Below are 23,367 nucleotides of genomic sequence, written 5' to 3'. Positions count from 1 at the left end.
TGTTCTTCCATATGACTGGTCCGTGGGAATGGAGATTCCAGTTTGCAAATCAGGTACCGCGCACTTACCCTGCAATCACAGGCCTGTCTCACCAACAAACATTTCATGTAAAATTCTCGAGCATATAATATATTCCCATTTGGCTGAGTTTTTAGAACCCAACTCCTTTTTTAACCCCTGTCAACATGGTTTCCATAAGTTCCTTTCATGCAAAACACAGCTATTATCGTTTACTAATGATCTTTTTGCAATTTATGATCTAACTACCGACATCAACTGCGTGTTTCTTGATTTTGCCAGAGCATTTGGCTCGGTAACCCATGATTTACTTCTGCTTAAGTTCACTGAACTTAACCTGAATGTAACGATGCTCGATCGGATAAAAAATTTCTCTCTAACAGTACGCAGTTTGTAAACGCTAATAACTGGAATTATCGATTTTACAATGTACCAGCACGTTTTCCTCGAGGCTCAGTCCTGGGTCCACTTCTTATTGTAAACTACAATAATGACCTGCCGAACTGTGTTCTTCCATAAAGCTATTCGCGGGGACTGTTTTCTCTACCGTAAAATCACTAATGTGATTCCCAACAACTGCAGGACAACCTTTACCGCGTAACTGAATAGTTTACTTATTGGTGCAAGCAACCTAATTCAAATAAATGTTAGGCCATGTGAATATGTCGTAACGCTGCCATGCACATGTACTTTAATTATGGTGCTCCTGTAACGGTCAGAGACCTCTTACAAGTGTCTCGGCCTTCCCATATCAAATAACCTTTCTTGGCATTCGCATATTGACGATGTTACTAGTAACGCTAACCGCATGCTTGGGCAATTACGCCGTAATTTTAGCTCGGCCGCTTCCCCTCTGAAGTTAACTCTTTACAAAACTTTAGTTCGCTCCAAATTGGAGTATGCCTCAACCATTTTGGATTTGACTCAGTCTTCATTAGTTTCTACTCTAGAAAGTATTCAAAAGCGACAGACACGCTTTATCTTGTCTAATTAATCTCACTATGCGAGTATCTGATCAATGAAACTAACGCTTAACTTACCTGATCTTTCGTCCCGCTGTAAATGTTCTCGTCTCTGCCTTTTTCACGCCGCTTTTCATTTGAACCCGTTTTAAAAGAAACCCTCTTTTCCCCTTTGTCTGATATTTCATCCCACACTGAGCACAGCCTTAAAGTCGGTGTGCCATTGTGCCGCATGAACCGTTACAATGACTTATTCACCCCTAGGACAAGCACAGACCGGAGTCACCTTTCCGCATCAGTCGCAGTCATCACCGACTCTACCAACTTGAAGACCGCTGTTCAGAATGTCTTTTGTTAGTATTACGGTTGTTTCTTCCTACATTACTTTTTTACTTCCCTCCTTTCTGTAACGCCTTGGGACCTTGAAAGTGTGTGAAATAAATAAACAAGAAATTAGGTAAATAAATCCTCAAGAAAGCGCTCGTGTGTGCCCATCCTTTTCTTTCTTTTATTCTTAGAAGTTATTCAACAGAACAAAGCCATTAATTGAATTCCAAATATATTAATCGGGACTCGGTACACCGGTACTGCGCTAGGAACACTACTCGCATTATACCTCACGGTCTAGACAGAAATATCACAGCCGCTTCAGCAGGGTTTGCGGCGTCTGTGCGCAGTTGGCGTGCCAGGCATGTAACATGTTTAACAAAGATAAATAAAAAATAAAGACTCCGTCGAGCCGGATTCGAACCAGCGACCTATGGATGTCCGCGTCGGGCAGGCCTCTACAGTCCACCGCTCTACCAACTGAGCTATCGACGGCACGTGTACGGCGCGCGCGCCGGCACAGCTGACAGGTGCCGGCATGAATGACCCAAAAAAACTGCAGCCGTGGAGGCGTACTGCCTTTGCACCAAACTGGTTTGGTCGTCGCAAGGACGTCGGTTTCGGTGCCCGCACAAATAGCAGCTGGACAGATGCCAGCGCAGGGCAGCATCGGCAGCTCTTCTGCAGATAGCCATTCTCAAAAAAAAAAAAAAAAGAAAAAACAAGTAAGAAAGGTACGCTTGCATGAAGCTGGAAAAGACGGGACGCGGGTAGGCCGGCCGGACTGAAACGCAATCGCCGGGTCCGTGTTAACGGTAGCAAGTCGGGTCGAAAGAGCGTAGATTGGCGTCAGCTCCGGGCCCCTCAAAGGTTTTAAGGCGAAAGGCTTTCTAGGCTCATGGTGAAGTTTGTGTCAGCAGACCTGACCGCCGGAGTGTCTGCCGAAGCGTCGTCAAGCCATATGAAGACAGATTAAACCCAGATTAAAGAATGAAAAATTATTGATAATGACAGTTAGTAAATTATAACGTTATAATAGAGATTGGTAGAGGTTCATAATGACTAGTAATGAGTGGTAATGACTACTAATGACTATGAATGACTCCGAAACGACCAATATGTCTAACGACGGCTTGTAATGGCCACAATTGATTAGAAATGATTAGAACTGTCTAGTAATGAGCAGTAACGAATTAAATGGCTACTAGTGACTTCTAAATGACTACTAATAACTACGAAATGATCAATATGTCTAACGATGGCTTGTAATGACCACAATTGATTACAAATGACTAAAATGCTTAGTAATGACCAATAATGACTAATAGTGACTGAATTACTTGTAATGACTACTAATTACTATGAAATGATCGATATGTCTAACGGCAACTTGTAACGACTACAATTGGTTAGAAATTACTAAAAATGCTCAGTAATGACCAGTAATTATTAATAATGACTCAAATGACTTGTAATAATAATAATAATTATGGGGTTTTACGTGCCAAAACCACTTTCTGATTATGAGGCACGCCGTAGTGGAGGACTCCGGAAATTTCGACCACCTGGGTTTCTTTAACGTGCACCTAAATTTAAGTACACGGGTGTTTTCGCATTTTGCCCCCATCGAAATGCGGCCGCCGTGGCCGGGATTCGATCCCGCGACCTCGTGCTCAGCAGTCCAACACCATAGCCACTGAGCAACCACGACGGGTTCCAAATGACTTGTAATGACTACGAAATGGCCAATATGCCTAACGACGACTTGTAACGACTATAACTGATCAGAAATGACTAAAAATGCCCAGTAATGACCAGTAATTACTAATAATGGTTCAAATGACTTCTAATGACTACTACTGACTATGATGTGACCAACATGTCCAACGACGGCTTGTAATGACCACAGTTGATTACAAATCACTAAAAATGCTTAGTAGTGGGCAGTAATGATTAAAGGAAGAAGAGAAAGAGAAGATGCAATGAGAAAGAGACCAATGATGAGAGGAGAAAGAGTAGGCTTTCGCCGTTCACCTTTTGAGAGAGATCTTAAGGGACCCCATAATTTTTCATTGACTTACTCGACCTGTTTCGCCAAATGAATATATAGCTAGTCTGGTTAGCGAACGTGTGTCAGCCCTACCACCTACTCGACCCTTGGGCGTCGACTTAAGTTTCAGTTTGAGTTTCAGTTTATTATTCTTTAAATAAATGAATGGGTAAGAAACAATATACAGACGAGGGTCCCGAAGTCAAAGACTGCAACGGGACACTCGGTTAATAACAACAATGGAGAGATGTATTAAAGATGATCAAGATAAGAAAAAAAAACAATCGCGAAAGAATACAACATAGAACAATTAAATAAACGAAATCAAATTGTCTGTATACAAGCCTATAGTGCATAAAAAAACTCAATACGTACAAATGGCAAATGTAGTGTAATGAACGATGTAAACTTAGTTATACATATGAAAAACTTTAGGGCATGACTAAATGCTTGAAAGGATGAAGATTTAATGGTGTTGGGTACACCATTCCAGTTTTATAGCAGCAAATGATGATGTCATTTTTCCGTAGTTAGAATGAACCCTAGGTAGTAGAAAATTGTAGTTATGCGCAAACCTGGCACTACAGATGATGTACACCTGGAATCAATGAATTGGCATTAAAGCTGTTTAGTAAGTAATTTATAAAACATAATTATCAGATGATAATTGAACAAGTTTGTTTAACAACGATGTAATTTTCACGCAGTAATAGAGTAGCACTCGTGAAAAACCCACTGTTAGTGATAACGCGCATTGCTTGGTTTTGTAAGGGCTGAATAGACGAGATATGACAGTGACATGTGTTTCCCCAAGAAACAATGCCGTAATTAATGTGACTGTGAATGAAAGCAAAGTACAATGCCCACAATACGTCTTTGGAGAAATATGCTCTTCATCTGATTCATGCTCTAATACCGAAGGTACACTTTTGCTTAATGAAGGCAGTCTGTTGAGAAAACTTTAGGTTAGAATCTAATTTGATGTCCAAAAATGATACACTGTCGGAGACGGGAATGTGATGACCATCTAGAGTTATCTAAAGCAAGCTAGGTAGTATTCTTTGACTAGATCGAAAAAAAAATGAATTGAGTTTTGGAAGGAATGATAACTAAATGTTTGGAAGTACACCATGCAACAATATGGTCAAGCTCATTGTTTAGTCTAAGGATTAAGGTTGTTAAAGAATTGTCACGCAACGAGAAAGCAGTATCGTCTACTTATAGCACACAATGTGCCGATTTGACACGTGGGTAAATCAATATAAATGGAGTATAGTAAAGGAACTAGTATGGAGCCTTGTGGTACACCTTGGTTAATAACTTTAGTATCAGAATAAGCAGCTCCAGAAAAAGAAATGTTTGTTCTTTATCATGCAGGTAACCTTTTAGGGGTTTTAATACTGGACCATTAATTCCCAGGGCTTCTAGCTTAGTAAAAAGTACGTTATAATTAATCGTATCAAAAACTTCAGTGAAGTCCAAAAATACGAAGTTACCCGTATCAATCTAGTGACGAATGTAGTCGGTTAAGATGTTGAAGCTAAGTTAGTCGAACTGCCAGCGGGAAAACAAAATCGAGAAGATTGCAACAAATAAAATTTTTGAAAGTATATATGGCGTTTACAAAAAAACTTCGCAACAACTGTACTAATTGACGAGAGAGTAGAAATAGGACGATAGTTAAACACCTCCGTTTTATCACCTTTCCGATTTACAGGAATAATATTAGTCCTTTTAAGCGAAGTGGAAAAAATACTACATTTAAAGATATTAATTATAATACAAAGTGTATGAGAAATAAGTGGTGCAACAAGTTTTAGCTGAAATACAGAAATGTTATCTAAGCCAGGGCTAGTATTCTTTAGAGCTAATACCACGGAACATACCTCATCCGCCGTTACGGGAAAGAAAGAAAGGAATAATTGCAGGGATAAAGGGGATAAGTAGTGGTCATATGACGACTGCTGTACATCCCATAGTAGTAGTCACTGAAACTATTTGCTATGCTATAAGAATCAGTAAGAGTTTTGTTGTTGTGATTTATTTTATCAGCAGTATTACCAGACTTAGGTAAGTTCATGAACGCATTAATAAGTTGCCATTGTTTTTTAGGATTCTTCTTGTGCTTTGCAAATACATTTTCGTAATACTGTCGTTTAGACTTCTTTAGCAAGTTATTCAGAATTTTACAATAATTTTTGTAGCGTGCCGCTGAGGGTACATTAAAAAGTTTCTTTTTAGCCTTTTTGTATAGGTTTTCATTTTTCTCATACTAGTCGGTAAAGCTTTCGTTACCCAAGGATTACCGGGAAACTTAAAATGTTTCCTGCATCTGACGGTAGTTGTGTTAGCGCGAACGGCTATAGAAAGACGGAACAAAAATTTTCAAGAACTTGATCGGGATTATCATCATCATCATCATCATCAGCCTAGTTACGCCCCCTGCAGGGCAAAGGCCTCTCCCATACTTCTCCAACTACCCCGGTCATGTACTAATTGTGGCCATGTTGTCCCTGCAAACGTCTTAATGTCATCCGCCCACCTAACTTTCTGCCGCCCCCTACTACGCTTCCCTTCCCTTGGAATCCAGTCCGTAACCCTTAATGACCATCGGTTATCTTCCCTCCTCATTACATGTCCGGCCCATGCCCATTTCTTTTTCTTGATTTCAACTAAGATGTCATTTACCCGCGTTTGTTCCCTCACCCAATCTGCTCTTTTCTTATCCCTTAACGTTACACCTATCATTCTTCTTTCCATAGCTCGTTGCGTCGTCCTCAATTTCAGCAGAACCCTTTTCGTAAGCCTCCAGGTTTCTGCCCCGTAGGTGAGTACTGGTAAGACACAGCTGTTATACACTTTCCTCTTGAGGGGTAGTGGCAACCTGCTGTTCATGATCTGACAATGCCTGCCAAACGCACCCCAGCCCATTCTTATTCTTCTGGTTATTTCAGTCTCGTGATCCGGATCCGTGGTCACTACCTGCCCTAAGTAGATGTATTCCCTTACCACTTCCAGTGCCTCGCTACCTATCGTAAACTGCTGTTCTCTCCCGAGACTCTTAAACATTACTTTAGTTTTCTGTAGATTAATTTTCAGACCCACCCTTCTACTTTGACTCTCCAGGTCAGTGAGCATGCATTGCAATTGGTCTCCTGAGTTACTAAGCAAGGCAATATCATCAGCGAATCGCAAGTTGCTAAGGTATTCTCCATCAACTTTTATCCCAATTCTTCCCACTCCAGGTATCTGAATACCTCCTGTAAACATGCTGTGAATAGCATTGGAGATATCGTATCTCCCTGTCTAACGCCTTTCTTTATTGGGATTTTGTTGCTTTCTTTGTGGAGGATTACGGTGGCTGTGGAACCGCTATAGATAGCTTCCAGTATCTTTACATATGGCTCATCTACACCCTGATTCAGTAGTGCCTTCATGACTGCTGAGGTTTCGACTGAATCAAATGCTTGTTCGTAATCAATGAAGGCTATATATAATGGATGGTTATATTCCGCACATTTCTCTATCACCTGATTGATAGTGTGAATATGGTCTATTGTTGAGTAGCCTTTACGGAATCCTGCCTGGTCCTTTGGTTGACAGAAGTCTAAGGTATTCCTGATTCTATTTGCGATTACCTTAGTAAATACTTTGTAGGCAACGGACAGTAAGCTGATCGGTCTATAATTTTTCAAGTCTTTGGCGTCCCCTTTCTTATGTATTAGGATTATGTTAGCGTTCTTCCAAGATTCCGGTACGTTCGAGGTCATGAGGCATTGTGTATATAGGGCGGCCAACCTTTCTAGGACAGTGTTCCCACCATCCTTCAACAAATCTGCTGTTACCTGATCCTCCCCAGCTGCCTTCCCCCTTTGCATAGCTCCCAAGGCGTTCTTTACCCCTTCCGGTGTTACTTGTGGGATTTCAAGTTCCTCTAGACTATTCTCTCTCACCTTATCGTCGTGGGTGTTACTGGTACTGTATAAATCTATAAAACTCTTCAGCCACTTGAACTATCTGATCCATATTAGTAACGATATTGCCGGCTTTGTCTCTTAACGCACACATCTGATTCTTGCCTATTCCTAGTTTCTTTTTTACTGCTTTTAGGCTTCCTCCGTTCCTGAGAGCCTGTTCAATTCTATCCATATTATATGGAAAGAATTGGGATCGGGATCATAGATGGAGTTAATTACAGACCAATCAGTATTTGTTATAATGTTAACGAAACTATCTCGATCAAAAGTGGAGAAAAAGTAGCAAGGCTCGGACTGAGGTCTTTCGGCCTGAAAGGAGACGAATTTTGGAAAATCGTCTACAATCTGAGTATCTAGGACACCAGAGTTTGGAGCTGGCGCGATGTTAGAGCACGGTCAAAAAGCGTGTTGGTACCATGAGTAGAACACCTAGTGGGAGAGATAATGATTCCAGTCCGAAACCAGCAAAACAGTCTGTATAAGCTGCTACACTTACATTATCGACGTCAAGTAAGCTGGTATATTACCGAATTATGACTTGCTGACTTCCAAAAGTTCTTTTTTTTTTCAAAATCAAGCAGAGTTCACCCAGAACATCAGGGATAGATGAAGGGGAGCGGTATATAAAACCAAGAATAAAACTATTGCGATTGTGAGAATTCAGTTGTAAGTCAATTTCCATCTATACCAATTCACAGTGATTTACATAATAAAAAGATCAAGCCTACGCTTATATTTAATATGAAATGAAACAAATATAGCAGACCCACCGTATCGATCCGAAATACGATGGCAGTATTCTGCTTGGTATGGACAATAACCGTATAAATTACCATCCGCATTATCAAGCATTGTTTCCGAAACATAAATAAATGAAAACGAGCGACTAAGTGAGTCAGTGAATGCTGCTACGGTATCATGGTTCTTGCGCAAGCTTCGCGCATTGATATGAAGGATAGAGATATTAGAAGATGTAAGCAATGGTTTGCCTTTGGCTGGTGATAGCAAATACATGATGAAAAGTATTCGCGGACGAGTGTGCAATCAATCCATAGGACAGGAAATGTATCAATAAGCTACGCCTACGCGAAGATGCAAAAATGAGCCTCCGAATTTATTCTGGAGACCATGCTATCGGTTGACTTATGGGCTTTAATCTGGCAGTTTTTCGTCCATAAATACTGCCATTTGTTGAAGTTCAAGTAAATAGAACTGGTGGAAACACTGCGGACGGAGAATGTAGGGATATAAATAATTAGCGGAACCTTTATTCACCTGAGAGGCAATGACTGACATGGATCAATCAAAATTACTGCACAAGCTATCGTTTGCAGTGAGCAACGAATATACAAGGTTTCCGGCGAACGTGTTGACACAAAATTGTAAACGCGCGGGGTCTTTGTGGGATATCACTATTCTCGGCCGTGGAAGCATCTGAACAAATGATGTGAAATTCCCTCGACATTCATCACCGCGGCACATGGTATTACACTTTTTTTTTTTCAAATCTACCGAAAACAGAAAAAAGCGAGTGTACGATTAGGTTGCACAGTCATGTCATTCACTAAACCTGTAAGTATGCGCGAAACTTTCCCTGGTATTCTTTACGTTCTTAAAAAAATCTTGGAGGCAAAGCTTTATTCTTATATTTTCAACGGGACCATTTACGAATCTGCGCTATGTTCCGTAAATCCGTCGAGTCGTCGTAACATAAATTTTTTTCATATTTTCATGCCTAAACTATAGGCACCCTTTGATGTTCAAAAACTCCTTTCTCTATCTAATTAACAGTCGCACCATATGTGCATGTTGTCACTAGTGACTATATGCGAAGCGACCGACATTTAGGTTAAGCGTAATCTTTTCTTTCAAACTAATGCGTCATCAAGTCCCTCTCTCATTCATAATGTCAAAACCTGGTTGTTATGCTGGCACATGTGTTGCTAATAGTCAGACAGTGCATGGAAGCAGTAGGCGGATTATGTCATGCTGCAGGTGTTCTTTTTTTTTGTTATGTCCTCTTGAAGACACCTAGGTGGTGCTTCTCCTTGAAAGTCTTTCACGGAGCTACCTGCAACAAGAAAAGATCACAGATGGCTTTATTATAATTTTGTTTATTTGCTTAATGCCTCCATAAAGACAGGAGAGCGTTTTTCCGATTCATTTCCACCGTGACGTCATCCAGAATCGTTGCGACAAATTTTCCGCAACGCGAATGAGTCGCTATTGCAGCATAACTTCTGTTAATGATATGTGACCCACTATAAAATTCAGCATTGCCATTTGTTGAGCGTGTTGGTTAACCGAAAGCATATTTAGCGCCAGCAAACAAGGACCCTATTATTGCCACTACGAATATGTTCCAAATCTCGGCATAAATCTACAGACTTTCTGGGTCAACGAACGGAAAGCTACGGACGCCCAGCGCGCCCAATTAAGCAACAGCGATCCTGAATATAGTAGTTCCAGAAGTGTCATGCATTAGTTTAAGGTACATTTAAGCTACCGTGCGTGAATGCTAATCGCATTCAGGTGGACAATAGCCGCGAGATGGGTTCTGCCAATATTTTTTTATAATGTAGTGCAAATATATTTTAAGATCTATATGTGCAAAGAAGCTTTAAAGAAAGACCTCGGTGACAAGTGTCAAAGCCCCGTTTCAAAGCGGACGACGACATCGCGATCACTGTTACTCCTCCATGCACCCTTGCTCCCTTGCACCCTTGCTCCATGCCGCATGCCTCTCTATTGGCTGCTAAGGGCTGTTACTGACCTGCCCTCAGGATTTTGTGCCATTGCCGCCACTTATGACGACTGTATCACTGGAGCCATCCGATTGTCGCTCAACCTCCGTTGAGTAGTCGAAGGTGGTGCTCGGGGGTGGTTCTGTCGGAGACGTAGTGCATGAGAAGTTGACAACAATAATTTATATTTCGACTTTTGGCGAGGTATTTTCTCTTGCAATATTTTGTCACCTCTGAAACGGGGGATAGAGTAACTCATACAAGTTAAGTTCAGATACATATCTGCGTAAACAAAGCCTTTCTTGTACATCAGTGTAACGTTCCCCGACACGAAATAAACGTACAATGTAACATAAAAATTCGGCAACTCAAAAAACATAGTCCCTCACTAAATAGCTGTGGCTTAGTTTCCAGACGTTACTGATAAAGAGCCTTGGAAGTACCCGACGGCGCCATTGTTTTACTTTCCTTAAATCATATTTATTGTCAAATAGAACCGCTTATAAAATGGCTCTGTCTGATTGCACGAACTGGTAAAACTCCTGGAAGGTTTGCTCACAGTTTGCCTTTACCAGTATTTCGGCCTTGAACAGGTTCACGCTGCATCAGCTTCGTTAACTGCTAAAAGCTCCCGCATTCAGTGAAAAAAGCCACTCCGCGAAAGCATAAGTCACTGGAATACTCAGAGCCACTAAAAGCACTACACTCAGGTTTGTAAGAGCAGCACTTTCCACTTGTTCCCTGAACATTCTTTTGATTTCGCTGCCACTAGCTACTTCCTAGCTGCAGAGAGCACAATTCATCATACAGCTTGTCCATGTTGATGGCTGATGTCAACTGGAACGCTGCAATAACTTTTGCAAGGTCACTGAACGTTAATTCGCGCTACAAGTCCAAGCACTGAAGTTGCTGCGTCAAAGACGCGACGGTGCGCGTGTTCGACCAGGGGCCCACATCGAAGGGGGGAGGGGAGGGACGATGCGCGTAGCTGGCGTCGTGAATCGTCGTCGCCGTGAACCGCGCGGCTAGCTGACGTTTTCGGAAGCTTGGAGCGCTTGCAGCTAACACATCCTCAAACAGGGTGGCCAGATGCAGCTGAAGTCAAGGCAACGCCGAACAATAATAACAAAGTGTGAAATGCTGGACATTTTGGAAGATTTCTGCATCTCTTGCGGGACGCGGGACAATAGCCCTCATTGCGGGACAGTCCCGTGAGTGGCGGGCCGGGTGGTATCCTAGGGCACGGTGGCCGCATTCGAGAGGAGACGTCACGCAAAAACGCTCGTTTGCTTAAAGTTACAATTCTCCACGTGATCGATACAAACACTAATCCTTCCACTGCAGTGTCCCCTGTGGAGTTTCGGGACACGAAATTCCACAGCTTAGTTAAAGAAGGATTGTTGAGCGAGTTGGTGCTGTTGCGATCGGCCAGCGTGACTGCGATGAATCTCTTTGTGAAGCTGATACTGCGTCCCCCTCGGACAGACATGCGACGCCCAGAAGGCGAGACACGTTTGGCGGACCGACTATTGTTTGTTGGTTTACTGTCGCCTTCACGGACCAATGGGAGCAAGAACATTTTTGGGATAGGGTGTTCTAAGGCATTCCCTCGCAGACTCCGGTAACCGCCACGGTCGTCTGACAGACGCTCCAGCTAATCGCAGGGCCATCGCTGAAACCAAGACGCGCCTGCTTGAGCCAAGCGTAGCAATCCGCCTACGAAGCTCCCCTCCTTTCTTTGTGTTCAGTGAAAAAAAGATGCAGGAGTGAGTATGTGAACCCTCGCCCTCAACGCGGGTCCTTCGACGACTTTGGATGCTCCGACTGGACGAAGGTGGGGCGGCAGTTTTCTCTGGCCTAGGAACGCTGCAGAGAGGAAGGGTGCGGCACGAAGTTCCGAATTAGCCTTCGTGCTGCCCTTCGGTTCAACGTGAACGAAGCGGCGAGAACACAGCGCGCACGAAGCTATGAGCCCTCAGTGCACCTAGACTCAGTACTAATCGCAGACCGCTTTCAAAATAGCCCCAGGTCGGCCGCGCCATATGCTGCCGCCACCGCAGTAGAGCGACCCCCCTCCCCTCCGCTTACAGGGCAGATTAATGCTATTTGTTTCTCTCACAACGAAAGACACACAACAGAACCCTTTGCTAAGCAGAAACACGACATAAATATATCCCGCAAAACATCTCGTGTCTTCCTATATAAGTCCAAGACTGCCGGACAAAAAATTAGCTAGAAAATACGCACCGCAGTTTGAGGTGCACAACAGCTGATTCGACGAAACGACAGACCACGCTCGGGCATTCTGGATGGATTTAGAGGCGAGAGCGTCAGCAATTCCACTAACGGCGGTGGTAAGCGCAAGTGACGCTTTGAAAATTCTGTCGTCAAGGGTCAGGCGTCCCAGTCCTTGCTCCATGGTTCAAGGCAACGCATTTGAAGCGAAGAACGACGCGCGCGGTAGCAGAAAACCACCCGTTATACTTCCTACGTGTTGTCATGCCTGCGACGACAGGTGCCGCTAAAAGTTACCGCGTACTGAACAATCTCAAATGGTCCGGCAGCTATGTGGGCCGAATCCTGTACAAGGGGCGTCACGCACAGGCCCCATGGAGTGGGAGGCGCGGTGACAGAGGAGGTTGGCTCGCTGAGGCTAGCGAAATTACGTGACGCTCCCTCCTAGTTTTCCTTTCCTTCTTCCATGCACATATCGCATGCGGCGCGCGGCGACGATATTCTCGCTCTTGGACTTTATAGGGAACATTACGGCGACGGCAGAAATGCGCCAGGAAGTGTCCATGTGATTGCTGTCGCAATAAAAATTCATTTGCTTGCCTGAATCAAGTTAGAAGATTTGTGCGGCCCCAATATATAGGGGACGTTTATGTTGAATCACAGTTAGGGACGTGTTCAGCAGAAGTTATCAACCTCCGTGCGTTTATTCATTCAGCAGCTGGTGCGCCTCTGCGCAATAGCCGTGGCTCTCCCAGCAGCAGAATCATTCGGAACAGTCCTCACTCTTATCGGTTACTCACCTTCGAGACTTCAAAGTGCCGTTATGCGTTACATTGGAACGGAAACAATCTATTCGATAATTTTTAAAGGTGATTTCTGGAATCGAATACGCTCTGAATAGCAAATGCCATAGGCTTATAGGCATATATTTGTACTTCATTTCACCTGCTCGCACGTTGAAGGAGATCGCCAAACCATCCATGGAGATTACATTGGACTTCCCAGTCTCCCCGGTTCAGTCTGAGTACATCGGTAAACTCCTCCTCCGACACGTTCATATTCATATTGTTCATATTAGAGTCCTATCATTGCCATGATTCCTTCTTTCGGAAAGCCAATTAGTCTAGCTGGGGCTGGTTTCATCTAGAACTTGCGAATGCTGGCATTGACGCAATGCTCCCTCCTAGTTTGTTTCCCTCCTCCAAGACGCAGCTGCCGCCGCCTGCGCGAACCAATCGGGCAACCCTCTTCCTCTGCACTCCTCCTCCTTACTTTTGCTACCCACTTCAGTTTATCATGCCAGAACGTCGTCCGTCCAACCATGCAAAGTGCGCAATACATGGCGCCCAAATCCAGCGCCCATTGCCGGAAGCAATCACAGAGCCGGAAATACGTGACAGCCACCATGTTTCAAACTTCACCTATTGAATAGAATTATCGCTTTAATACATCACCTATATTATCCTCCGTCGTAGTGATTTCATAGTCGGAATCCGTCTCCGCCAAAATGGGAGACGTCGTGGTCCCCGGGGTGGAGGTTATGAACACGTCCCTCAAGACGTCTTTCGCGTTGGCCATCTCGTCCAGCAGGTCCTCCGTTGCGGAGGGCGTAGGCTCGACTGTCGTTGTCGAGTCCGTGCTTACCCGCGTGGCTGCACAGCGAGTCAGCTTGACATTACTGCCTTGTCATTTTTCATGTGTTGATTTGCTTTTTTTACGCATCTCATTCGTTACGTGCACGTTTCGATCCATTCTATGTGAGCTGCGTGCAGTTGCTTAACCGGGTCTTCTAAATGCAACAATAGGCAATGTCTTTCACTGAGTGAACTATTATGGCATGCAGTCACACTACACCACCTATTTCAAGGAAAAGACGAAGAAAAACTATAGGCTCCACCCGCTACACCTTACTTATTTAATTCATTCCATTCATTCACACTACCTTAGAGGTCCTTCTGCACAGCATAAAGTAGCGGCAACATAGCATTAAACACGATATCGAACAATGTTGAGAATGCAATAGGTTAAAAAGATATGCTAAGCAGATGAGTGCAGCAAAAAGAAAAAAAAATACAAAATAAGTGTGACCTCTGAAAAAATATAGAACTATTACACAAGTGCCCCAATGGTAAGGAACGAGAGAAACTCGCGTGGACACACATGTGGACCATTTGTTTTGCGAGATTCGAGGTCTTAAATGTACTGCAAGGGCAAAACGGTCCTCTACACCGAACCCTCAGGCAACTCGCCCCCCCCCCCCCCCCCGCACACACACACGGACAGCTTATGCCAATAAGCTAAACGAACACAGAAGCTGCACTCCCTCAGCGACAATTACAAAATCCACAAGCTTAGTCGTTTCACTCATGAGTTTCGCGTCCAGGTCTCTCACCGTAGATGGCCACAACACAGACAATCATGGCGAACACGACAACGAAGGCCAGCGTCCACAGGAGTATCCGGTCCAGGAAGAACGATCCTCTGCAGATTCACGAGAACGTTTTCTCAGACAAGTTGGTATTCAAGTCAACTGTAAGATCGACTTCAAAAAACGCGAGTGAAAGGATCGAGGACGCCTACAAGTGCCCCAAATACAAACTGTTTCGTGAAGGTCGCACTGGCGCAGCTGGAGCATCACACTAGCTAAATCGATCTTTCGAGCAGGAATCACAAGAAAAGCGTTCCTAAAATATTAAAGTAGAGAGCATTAGCTTCTTCGTAAACTTCTCACCGTAAGCGGATTACTGGCCTATATACCGGAGCCGCGGAAGGCAAATGATGATGCTTTGTGGGCATCCCCTTTGAAACAGGGCCATGACAAATAGTCGCCTAGCCTGTGTCAGTTAATCAGGTATGCTATACATGCTTTTATTCTAGCATTAGTGTACACATCTCATTCGTATTTTTTCTCCTCCTCAAAACTTCTCTATCTACCTTGTACCGCTACATATGCCTGTAACGGATTCCACTCGTATCAATCTCTTCTCTGCTTTTACAGCGAAGCTGTTAGCCTCTAGCTGGTCGGATGTTTTCGGTGTGTGCTCACTGAATAAAGTCGCAGTTTCGGCCGAAAGGGAAAGCATCGACTGTCATAGCAAATTAGTGGACAGCTGCACAAAGTAGCAATAGTAATTTTATCGGCCGTATAGACTTGTAACCACAGGCATACTAACTAAATTAATAAGCATGGTGCCACGCGCCCACAAGCCAACATGAATACATCTCACTCGATGAATGCGGAAACCGGATGTCAAGACGCTGGAGTGAGGAAACGCGGCAGCAGCAGCCAGCGAATTGACCTTCGTGCTGCCCCTCGCATTAACGTTAACTGAGCCGCGAAAACACAGCGCAGCGCGGACTCTGTACCCGTCGCAGATGGCTTTCAAGATACAGCGGCCCGGCCAGGCGTGCGCTTCCGCTCGGGCCGCCCGGAGTAGAACGCGTCCCCACTTACCCTCCCCCGAAGCCTTGCGCGCGACGTAAGGTGGCGCGCTTCCTCCTCGTTTCCCTTCGTTGCGTGCGCGAGATTGAACCGCGATCGCCGGTTCACCCTCGTACGCGGTCATTCGCAGATACAGCATACAGCGCGCCGCGACGAATTTGTTCCCCTTGGACTGTATGCGGAACCTCAGGGTGACGCCGACGGCTAAAATGCGCCTGGAGTGCCCATATAATTTTTTAGTTTCCGTGTAACAGAATTATGTTTTCTCGTATATTCAAATTAAAATCTGGTGCTATCATTCTGCAGGTTGTGTGTTAGTCGTACTTCACAAATTTTGTAGCGCATTTTACTTTGAGTAGTTGAACTGATTCAATAACGCACTAATTGCGCCATGCGGAGGGCCTACTAGAATGAGGATGTATGCTGCACTACCGTGCAGCGTGTGTGCTGCGGTCGTAATCGACATTAGGTCAAACGCTGTTAAAACATTTCACCGACGATGACGATACTCCCTAATGATAAATTGAAGTGCATGTGTTTTCATTTCGCGTGTCCATATTTTGTATCATGGTTATATAGGCACACGGTTTATATTTGGAAGGGAATGCTGCGAGTAGCCCGGCTGGCGCAAACGATCTGTTTTGTGCGGCACATTGCAAATGGAGCGAAGTGTGGCGCGACTGCCTCGCTAATCGGGAGATCGCGAGATGCAGTGCGTGGATGACGCGTGGGCGCGATTCACAGCAGCCGCCGCAGACAGACCTCCGTTCATGCAGCGCTTTGTTTCCCTATATGGTATCGGTGGACGCGCTCGTCGCATGCCTTATCGACGGCGTCATCGGTGAACAGACGACCGCGCGCTGCTCTGGCGCTATCTCGTAGCGATCATCGCCGCAAAGCCCGTCTTGCGGCACTACGCTTTCCTTGTCCCGCTTTCGCCATACCCTCCTCCACTTTCTGCCTCATGGTTCCGCTGCACCCTCCTCCTCCGCTTTCCTTTTCACGCTCGTTCCGCTATCACCGTCTTTCAGGTCATCACCGTCATTCAGATTTTTGTAGCTACCAACCATATTCGACATAACTGCTGGTGCGAACAGTTAGCAGTGACGTAATCCTAACATGCTTCGTTGTTTTCGCCCTTCGAAGAAAACACCCACGCAGGAAAATAATTTCTAAGGCGGTGTAGTGGAAAAAGCGTGACATGACGTCGCTAGCAGCGTTTTTGCTACTGCCGTTGACGTGTCTCCTGTAACCCTGTATTTCTCGAACGGTGGTAAGTTTACGAAGAAGCCGTTAGAACTCAGTATCTTTACAGAACGTCAGCCATCCTGCCGTTACTCTTTCTACTACCTAGCTTATTGCGTGCGCGGTAAGGTATGCGCACGCGCAGTCTGTGACAGCGATACTAGAGAGCTTTAGTTTAGGGGACGCAAGCGGCTTGCGTACGCACGAACTACGGGCGACGGTACTGCGCATGCGCAGACCCGGACATAGGTGTATGCGCATGCGCAGTACCGTCACCCCTATTTCTTGCGTACGCAAGCCGCTTGCGTCCCCTAAACTAAAACTCTCTAATGGGCAAAGATAGAAAGGTAACGTGTTGCTAATATACGCTACAGCATTGCGGTATACGCCGAGGCACACATTTCACGCAGCGTGGTGCTCACGATCTATAGTCAGCACTGAAATGAATTCAGGTCATTGCCGCGTGAAGCAGGAACAATAGTAAACGTATTTCAGTTGTGATCTTAATCTCTGTTGTCAAGCGACGTGAAATATATTTCCTGGGGCGCGCTTTAGATACGGCTTGCCTACGCACCCAATACCCTGGGAAAACAATTTCATGTGTCACTGTCCTCTCTGGCTTACGTTTGAAAATCAAACACGGAACTCGATTTTTTAAACTTACTTGTCCTTTTCAAAATCTGAAACACAAGAACATAAAGGTGAGCGAGTCGGTTTGGTAATACTGTAGAAGAGAAAGTTCAAGCATTTGAACGGCATAAAAGGAAGGTATGTGATATATCCTTCAGCGTTGTAACCCTTTATTTTGACCCGCCTAGCTATCAGTGTTGTCTGTTCAACAAAAGAGTGCGTTAAATCCTACTGTAGTGGGTACACAGACACTGTAGTATATGCATCTGCACATACACAAGCGGATATTGTAACGTCGCAGCTGTCATTACTTCTTATGGTACATTAGTACTGGTAAATTATTGCCAATTTAGGTCGTACTTCGACTCAGTGTTAAATTGTACACGGTCCCAAAGACATTCTGCAGTAGATTGACGGAGCATCAGGCTAAGGTTCAACGCTGACTCATATGATAACGAAGGCCGCCAGTATTTTGTCAATACCAATGCAAGATAGGATGCAGTATTGACAACTGGAACGCCATGGAATCCGCATGTGAAAGAAGGCTTATTGTCGAGGCATAGGAAGAAGGGAGAGGTTTTTTACACTTAATCTCACCCCAACTGCAAACTGCTGTAAAGAACGGCCAGCTGCAGTGCAAGTTTGCCACCCAGTTACAACTATGGCGGCAACATTCCGGGAGCGTCGCCGCCAACTTCTAGCCACAGCGTGACTAAATCGACGTTGTGTCGGGGAACAATATGGGCATTCCCCACTCTCCGTTGCTTCAGCTAGGATGCGTTCAAAGAAGCAGGCTTTGTGCTGAAACCGCCACCAACTTCTAGCCTCATCGCCGTTGTGACGGGATGAGTTCGGCGGGCCAACTATTGTTCCCAAACTCCCCAACGCGCTACCCGGAAGGGCTCCGAGTTCTACGGGGCCCCTCTGAAGTCGGCTCTAGACATTCGAACGTGTGTGCATTTGTGCGTGAAGACCGTCCTCCGGGGAGGCGGCTAGTTTGCGATGACGAAACGAACGTTCGCATCACCTTGTATCGGGAGAGGACCGAGTGTTTAAAAACCGCTGTTGTGCGGCTGCTCAGGGCACTCTCTGTCAAGCAGTCGTGTTAGACTGATGAACTTTCTCAAACAGTCATGTTAGACTGATATAAATACTGTAAATAAACCCATATTCCTCGTTCTCGCTCAGAAGCAGTCCTTCCCTTCATCAACGTCCTCAGCGTGGATAAGCTGGATGACGGCATGGGCCAGCTACTTTCTAATTCATGCCCGACTCCAATCTCGACAACGGATCACGAGCGATGGGATTGAGCCCCCAATCCTGACAACTGGCTGACAGCGGTGAGATGGACTTTGCGACGTGGTGCTGTGACTGCGGTGAGTGCTTGGTTCTTGCTTTGACTCTCTAGGCTTCATTTTGTGGTTGTTTTGTTTAGAACAGTAGGGAAGCTAGATTATTGAGTGTTAGCTAGGTTGTGTGTTCCTAGCTAGATTTAGAGCGCAGAATCAAGGCAGTAAAGTAGCAATCATGGAGTTAAGGACACTGCTGAGAGACGAATTGTTGATTGTTGGTGAGGAACTTGGCCTAGATGTACGCAAGGAAATGCTAAAATCTGAATTATTGGAGCTAATTTCCGAAAGGGCAAGTGAGGAAGAAATTGAAATGGGGTTTGAACTTCTGAAAGAAAGAGAGAAACGGGACAGAAAAAGAGAAGGACGGGACAGAGAAGAACGGGAAAGAGAAAGAGAAGAACGGGACAGAGAGAGAGAGGAACGCGATAAAGATCGCGAGTTAAGAAAAATGCAATTTGAACTTGAAAGCAAACGTTTGGAGTTGTCTCAAGGAAGTGAAGACGTTCTGGGACGATCAAGTGAGGCAGAATCATACCACATGGACAGGCTATTAAAGCCATTTGAGGTCGGGACCGACATAGGCTTATTCCTAAGCAATTTTGAAAGGACTTGCGAAAAGATTAACTTCGGCCCGAGTACATGGCTACAGCGGTTGCTGTCTATGTTGCCGTGTGAGGCGGTGGAAGTAATCGCCAGATTGAGTGCAGAGGATGCATATGATTATGCAAAAGTTAAGGCTAGTCTCTTGAAGAAATACCGCCTTTCAGCCGAAGCTTCTCGGCAAAGGTTTAGGAGCACAGGCAAAAAAGATAGCGAGGGATATCCGGAGTTTGCATATAGCTTAAAGGCCAACCTAGTCGAGTGGCTTAAAAGCGCGGAAGCGTACGACAGCAGAGACATGATCATTGAATGCATGTGTCTAGAGCAGTTTTACAAAACCATCCCCAAAGCTGTGAAACTATGGGTGCAAGACAGAGGGAACGTAAACACTGTGGAAAGGGCGGCTGAATTAGCCGAAGAGTACGCAACCGGTAGAAAGTTGAAACCGAGGAAGGAAACTGGGACGGTCGAAATGGACCGCGCAAGCCATTTCCGTTCGAAAGGGGTGCGCAGACTAGACGATCGGAGCCTGTCGACATGGCGGAAAAGCCCGCAGAAAAGAGCGAGGAGAAACTTAAAGGAGAAACCGCACAACAAGAACAGAAAAGAAAATTCAAATCTTTTAGACCAATTCGCTGTTGCAAATGCAACAAACTGGGACATATAGCCGTAAACTTCGGGAAGCCTAGCGTAGTTTTCTCCTACGTGGAGGAAAAAGACGAGAATATGGAACTTTTAAGTCCATATCTTCACGACCTGCAAGTTAATGGCAAACCATGCCGAGTGCTAAGAGACAGTGCCGCCACGATGGACATTGTGCATCCGTCTTACGTGACGGTAAATGACTTCACCGGAGAAGTAGCATGCATAAAACAGGTTGTAGAAGAACACAGCGTGTGTCTGCCCATGGCCAAAGCCAAAATCAGTGGACCATTCGGGGAGCTAGAGACTGAGGCTGCAGCTTCCAAATTTTTGTCACTGCAGTATCCTTACAACTTTTCGAATCGTTCGAATCAGTTACTGCGTGACAAAGGGCTCAAACTGGGAGAGGGCATAGTACAGGCATTGACCTGAGGCCAAGCTCGTAAGATCGCGGCGCTTTCGGCTGAAAATGCACAAGCTCCTCCAGCGGAAGCAGAAAAAGGGATAACTTTAATACCCGAATTCGAGCTAGGCCCGAGCGACAAAAGAACAGTTGAGGAGAGCCTGCCAGCTGACCAGCTCAATGAGAGCGTAGCACTAGAGTGTCAAAGTTCTAGCCTGCAGGAAGAGCAAGCTGACTCACTCACAAGCGAGACAGGGTCGTTATTATCACCGGCCTCAAAGAACTTTGATCAGTTCTTACGTGTGGATAGAGAGTCACTGGCAGCCGAGCAAAAGAATGATGAGAGCTTAGCTAAATTACATGACACAGCTAAAGAAGGCATTGCTAGGCGCAACGTGACGATACATGAGAGAGGAGGATTGTTGTATCGGCACTACAGAGATCGAAAGGGTAGGATTTTAGATCAGTTAGTCGTACCTACTAAGTACAGGGAGGACCTTTTGAGTCTCTGTCATGGAAATGGGTGGTCCGGCCACCTAGACATAAACAAATCAAAGGAAAGATTGCTTATGGAATCCTACTGGCCTGGCTGTTTCAAAGACGTAGAAAACTTTGTAAGATCATGCGACGCCTGCCAGCGTTCTGGTAAACCACGAGGGACATGGAAAGCTCCACTGAAGGTAGTGCCCTTAATAATAGAGCCTTTCAGACGACTTGTAATAGACGCGGTAGGGCCTCTTCCAAAAACAAAATCGGGCTACAGGTACTTGTTTACCATGCTGTGTCCGGCTACCAAGTTTCCAGAAGCAATCCCTTTGAAAGAGCTCAGTTCCACCGAAGTAGTAGACGCGCTTTTGACAGTGTTTGCACGAGTTGGATTTCCAGCTGAAATTCAGGCAGATCAAGAGTCAGTATTCACGAGCGCACTGACTTCCACATTCTTGCAAAAGTGCGGGGTAAAGTTAATACACAGTTCTGTCTATCACCCTCAGTCAAACAGTGTAGAGAGGTGGCATTCGGTGCTTAAGCGAGTTTTGCGTGCGCTCTGTCACGAGCACAAGGAGGACTGGGAGAACTGTCTGCCGGCAACTTTGTTTGCTTTGCGAACGGTTCCACATGAAGCGACAGGGTTCTCGCCAGCAGAACTAGTGTATGGGAGGACACTCCGTTCTCCACTGAGAATGTTAAGAGAGATGTGGGAGGAAAGAGGGGAGAGCCCAACAGTGGTTGAATACGTGCTAAATTTGCTGGAACGGCTAAGCGCAACCCAAGAACTAGTCAGAAAGAACATGGGAATAGTTCAAAAGAACACCAAATTCTATTACGACAAGAATGCGAGGCTTCGTACGTTTAACGCCGGAGACCAGGTAATGATCCTCAAACCTTCAAGAGAGAACAAGCTTGAAATTCACTGGGACGGGCCCGTTAAAGTGTTGCACAAGCTTTCAGATACTAACTATGCTCTGAAAATGCCCGGTCGCAGGAAGGAAGTGAAGATGTATCACTGTAATTTGATGAAGCCGTATGTAGAGCGGAGCGGAGTCGTTAACTATACCATCAAAGAGCCGGATGGCACTAGTACCAAGTTTAAAGAGTATAGGGCAACCTCCAACTCTGAAATCGGCTTAGAAGAAGTAGCAGAACACTCGGTAAGCTCGCACGCTCTAAGACCCGAGCAGCTAGATGAGCTAAAAGAGGTGTTAGGGGAATATCTCGACAGATTCAGCGATCGGCTGGGTAGAGCCGAACTAATAACGCATAAAATTGGGCTGACATCAACCGAACGAGTATGATCTAAGCCTTACAGGGTGTCTCCAAGACAGAGAGAGATTATGGAGGCAGCGATACAGCGCATGCTACAGTTGGGAGTTATTGAGCCCCTAGAGAGTGACTACTCGTCACCGCTAATATTGGTAGAAACCCCTAACAAGGGCCCTCGTCCGTGTGTTGACTACAGGAAGTTAAATGCCATCCCTAGGGATCAGCTGTACCCGATACCCAACATTGAGGAACGAATTGAAAGAGTTAGCGCTGCTAAATACATTTCAACTATAGATCTCGTGCGGGGGTACTGGCAAGTTCCCCTTTCAGAAAGTACCAGCCGCTATGCCGCATTCATCTCACCTGTAGGCACTTTTCGCCCTCTCGCACTCAGCTTTGGGCTGAAGAACGCGCCGTTTAGCTTCTCTAAGTTAATGGATATTGTCCTAAAAGACATGCAGGAGTTCGCCTTGCCCTATCTTGATGATGTAGCAATTTTTTCGGACAGCTGGGAACAACACGAATCGCACCTCAAACAGGTGTTCTCACGGTTGAGGGAAGCCGGCTTAACGATGAAAGCGGAAAAGTGTAGGTTTGGTTGTTCGCAGGTTACTTATCTGGGCCATGTCGTCGGTCAGGGCATGAGACGGCCGGCCGAGCTGAAAATAGCTACGATTGGAGAATTTTCTCAGCCGTGTACGAAAACAGACCTTCGTTCATTTTTGGGACTTGTGGGGTACAACGGTACATTCCGAATTACTCGCAAATGGCAAGTCCATTAGCGGACGCCCTCCGAAAGGGAGCACCGAGTAACGTACACTGGGATAAGGACAAAGAGAACGCTTTCCAAAGTTTGAAAACGCTATTGGTTTCTCGTCCTGTGCTTCGCGCGCCAGACTACACAACGGAATTCATAGTTCAATGCGACGCAAGCGACAGAGGTATGAGCGTGGTACTTAGTCAGATCGGCGACGATAAC

At 45.3% G+C, this 23,367-nt stretch overlaps 1 protein-coding gene and 1 non-coding gene across 4 annotated transcripts in view; both read right to left on the bottom strand.

The window, feature by feature from the left end:
* Positions 1 to 1,710: 1,710 nt before the first annotated feature.
* TRNAY-GUA (transfer RNA tyrosine (anticodon GUA)) lies at positions 1,711 to 1,802 on the bottom strand. The gene is given in 2 exon segments: positions 1,711 to 1,746; positions 1,766 to 1,802. It is a non-coding gene; the product is annotated as a tRNA-Tyr (tRNA).
* Positions 1,803 to 8,629: 6,827 nt separating this feature from the next.
* Positions 8,630 to 23,367, bottom strand: part of LOC129384154 (uncharacterized) — an 80,093-nt gene continuing 65,355 nt past the window's right edge. For all 3 annotated transcript variants that reach the window (XM_055069340.2, XM_072284382.1, XM_055069336.2), the window contains 5 exons: positions 17,665 to 17,680; positions 14,706 to 14,794; positions 13,768 to 13,965; positions 10,108 to 10,220; positions 8,630 to 9,405 (listed from right to left, as the gene is read on the bottom strand). In XM_055069340.2, the coding sequence (XP_054925315.2) occupies positions 10,114 to 10,220; positions 13,768 to 13,965; positions 14,706 to 14,794; positions 17,665 to 17,680 (410 nt within the window). In that variant the 3' untranslated portion in view covers positions 8,630 to 9,405; positions 10,108 to 10,113. The remainder of the gene's footprint in view (positions 9,406 to 10,107; positions 10,221 to 13,767; positions 13,966 to 14,705; positions 14,795 to 17,664; positions 17,681 to 23,367) is intronic.

The sequence above is a fragment of the Dermacentor andersoni genome, chromosome 9 (genome assembly GCF_023375885.2).
Source record: "Dermacentor andersoni chromosome 9, qqDerAnde1_hic_scaffold, whole genome shotgun sequence".
NCBI classification, from domain to species: Eukaryota; Metazoa; Arthropoda; class Arachnida; order Ixodida; family Ixodidae; genus Dermacentor; species Dermacentor andersoni.
Note: the sequence above shows the minus strand (reverse complement) of the source record. Positions and strands in the feature narration are given on the sequence as shown.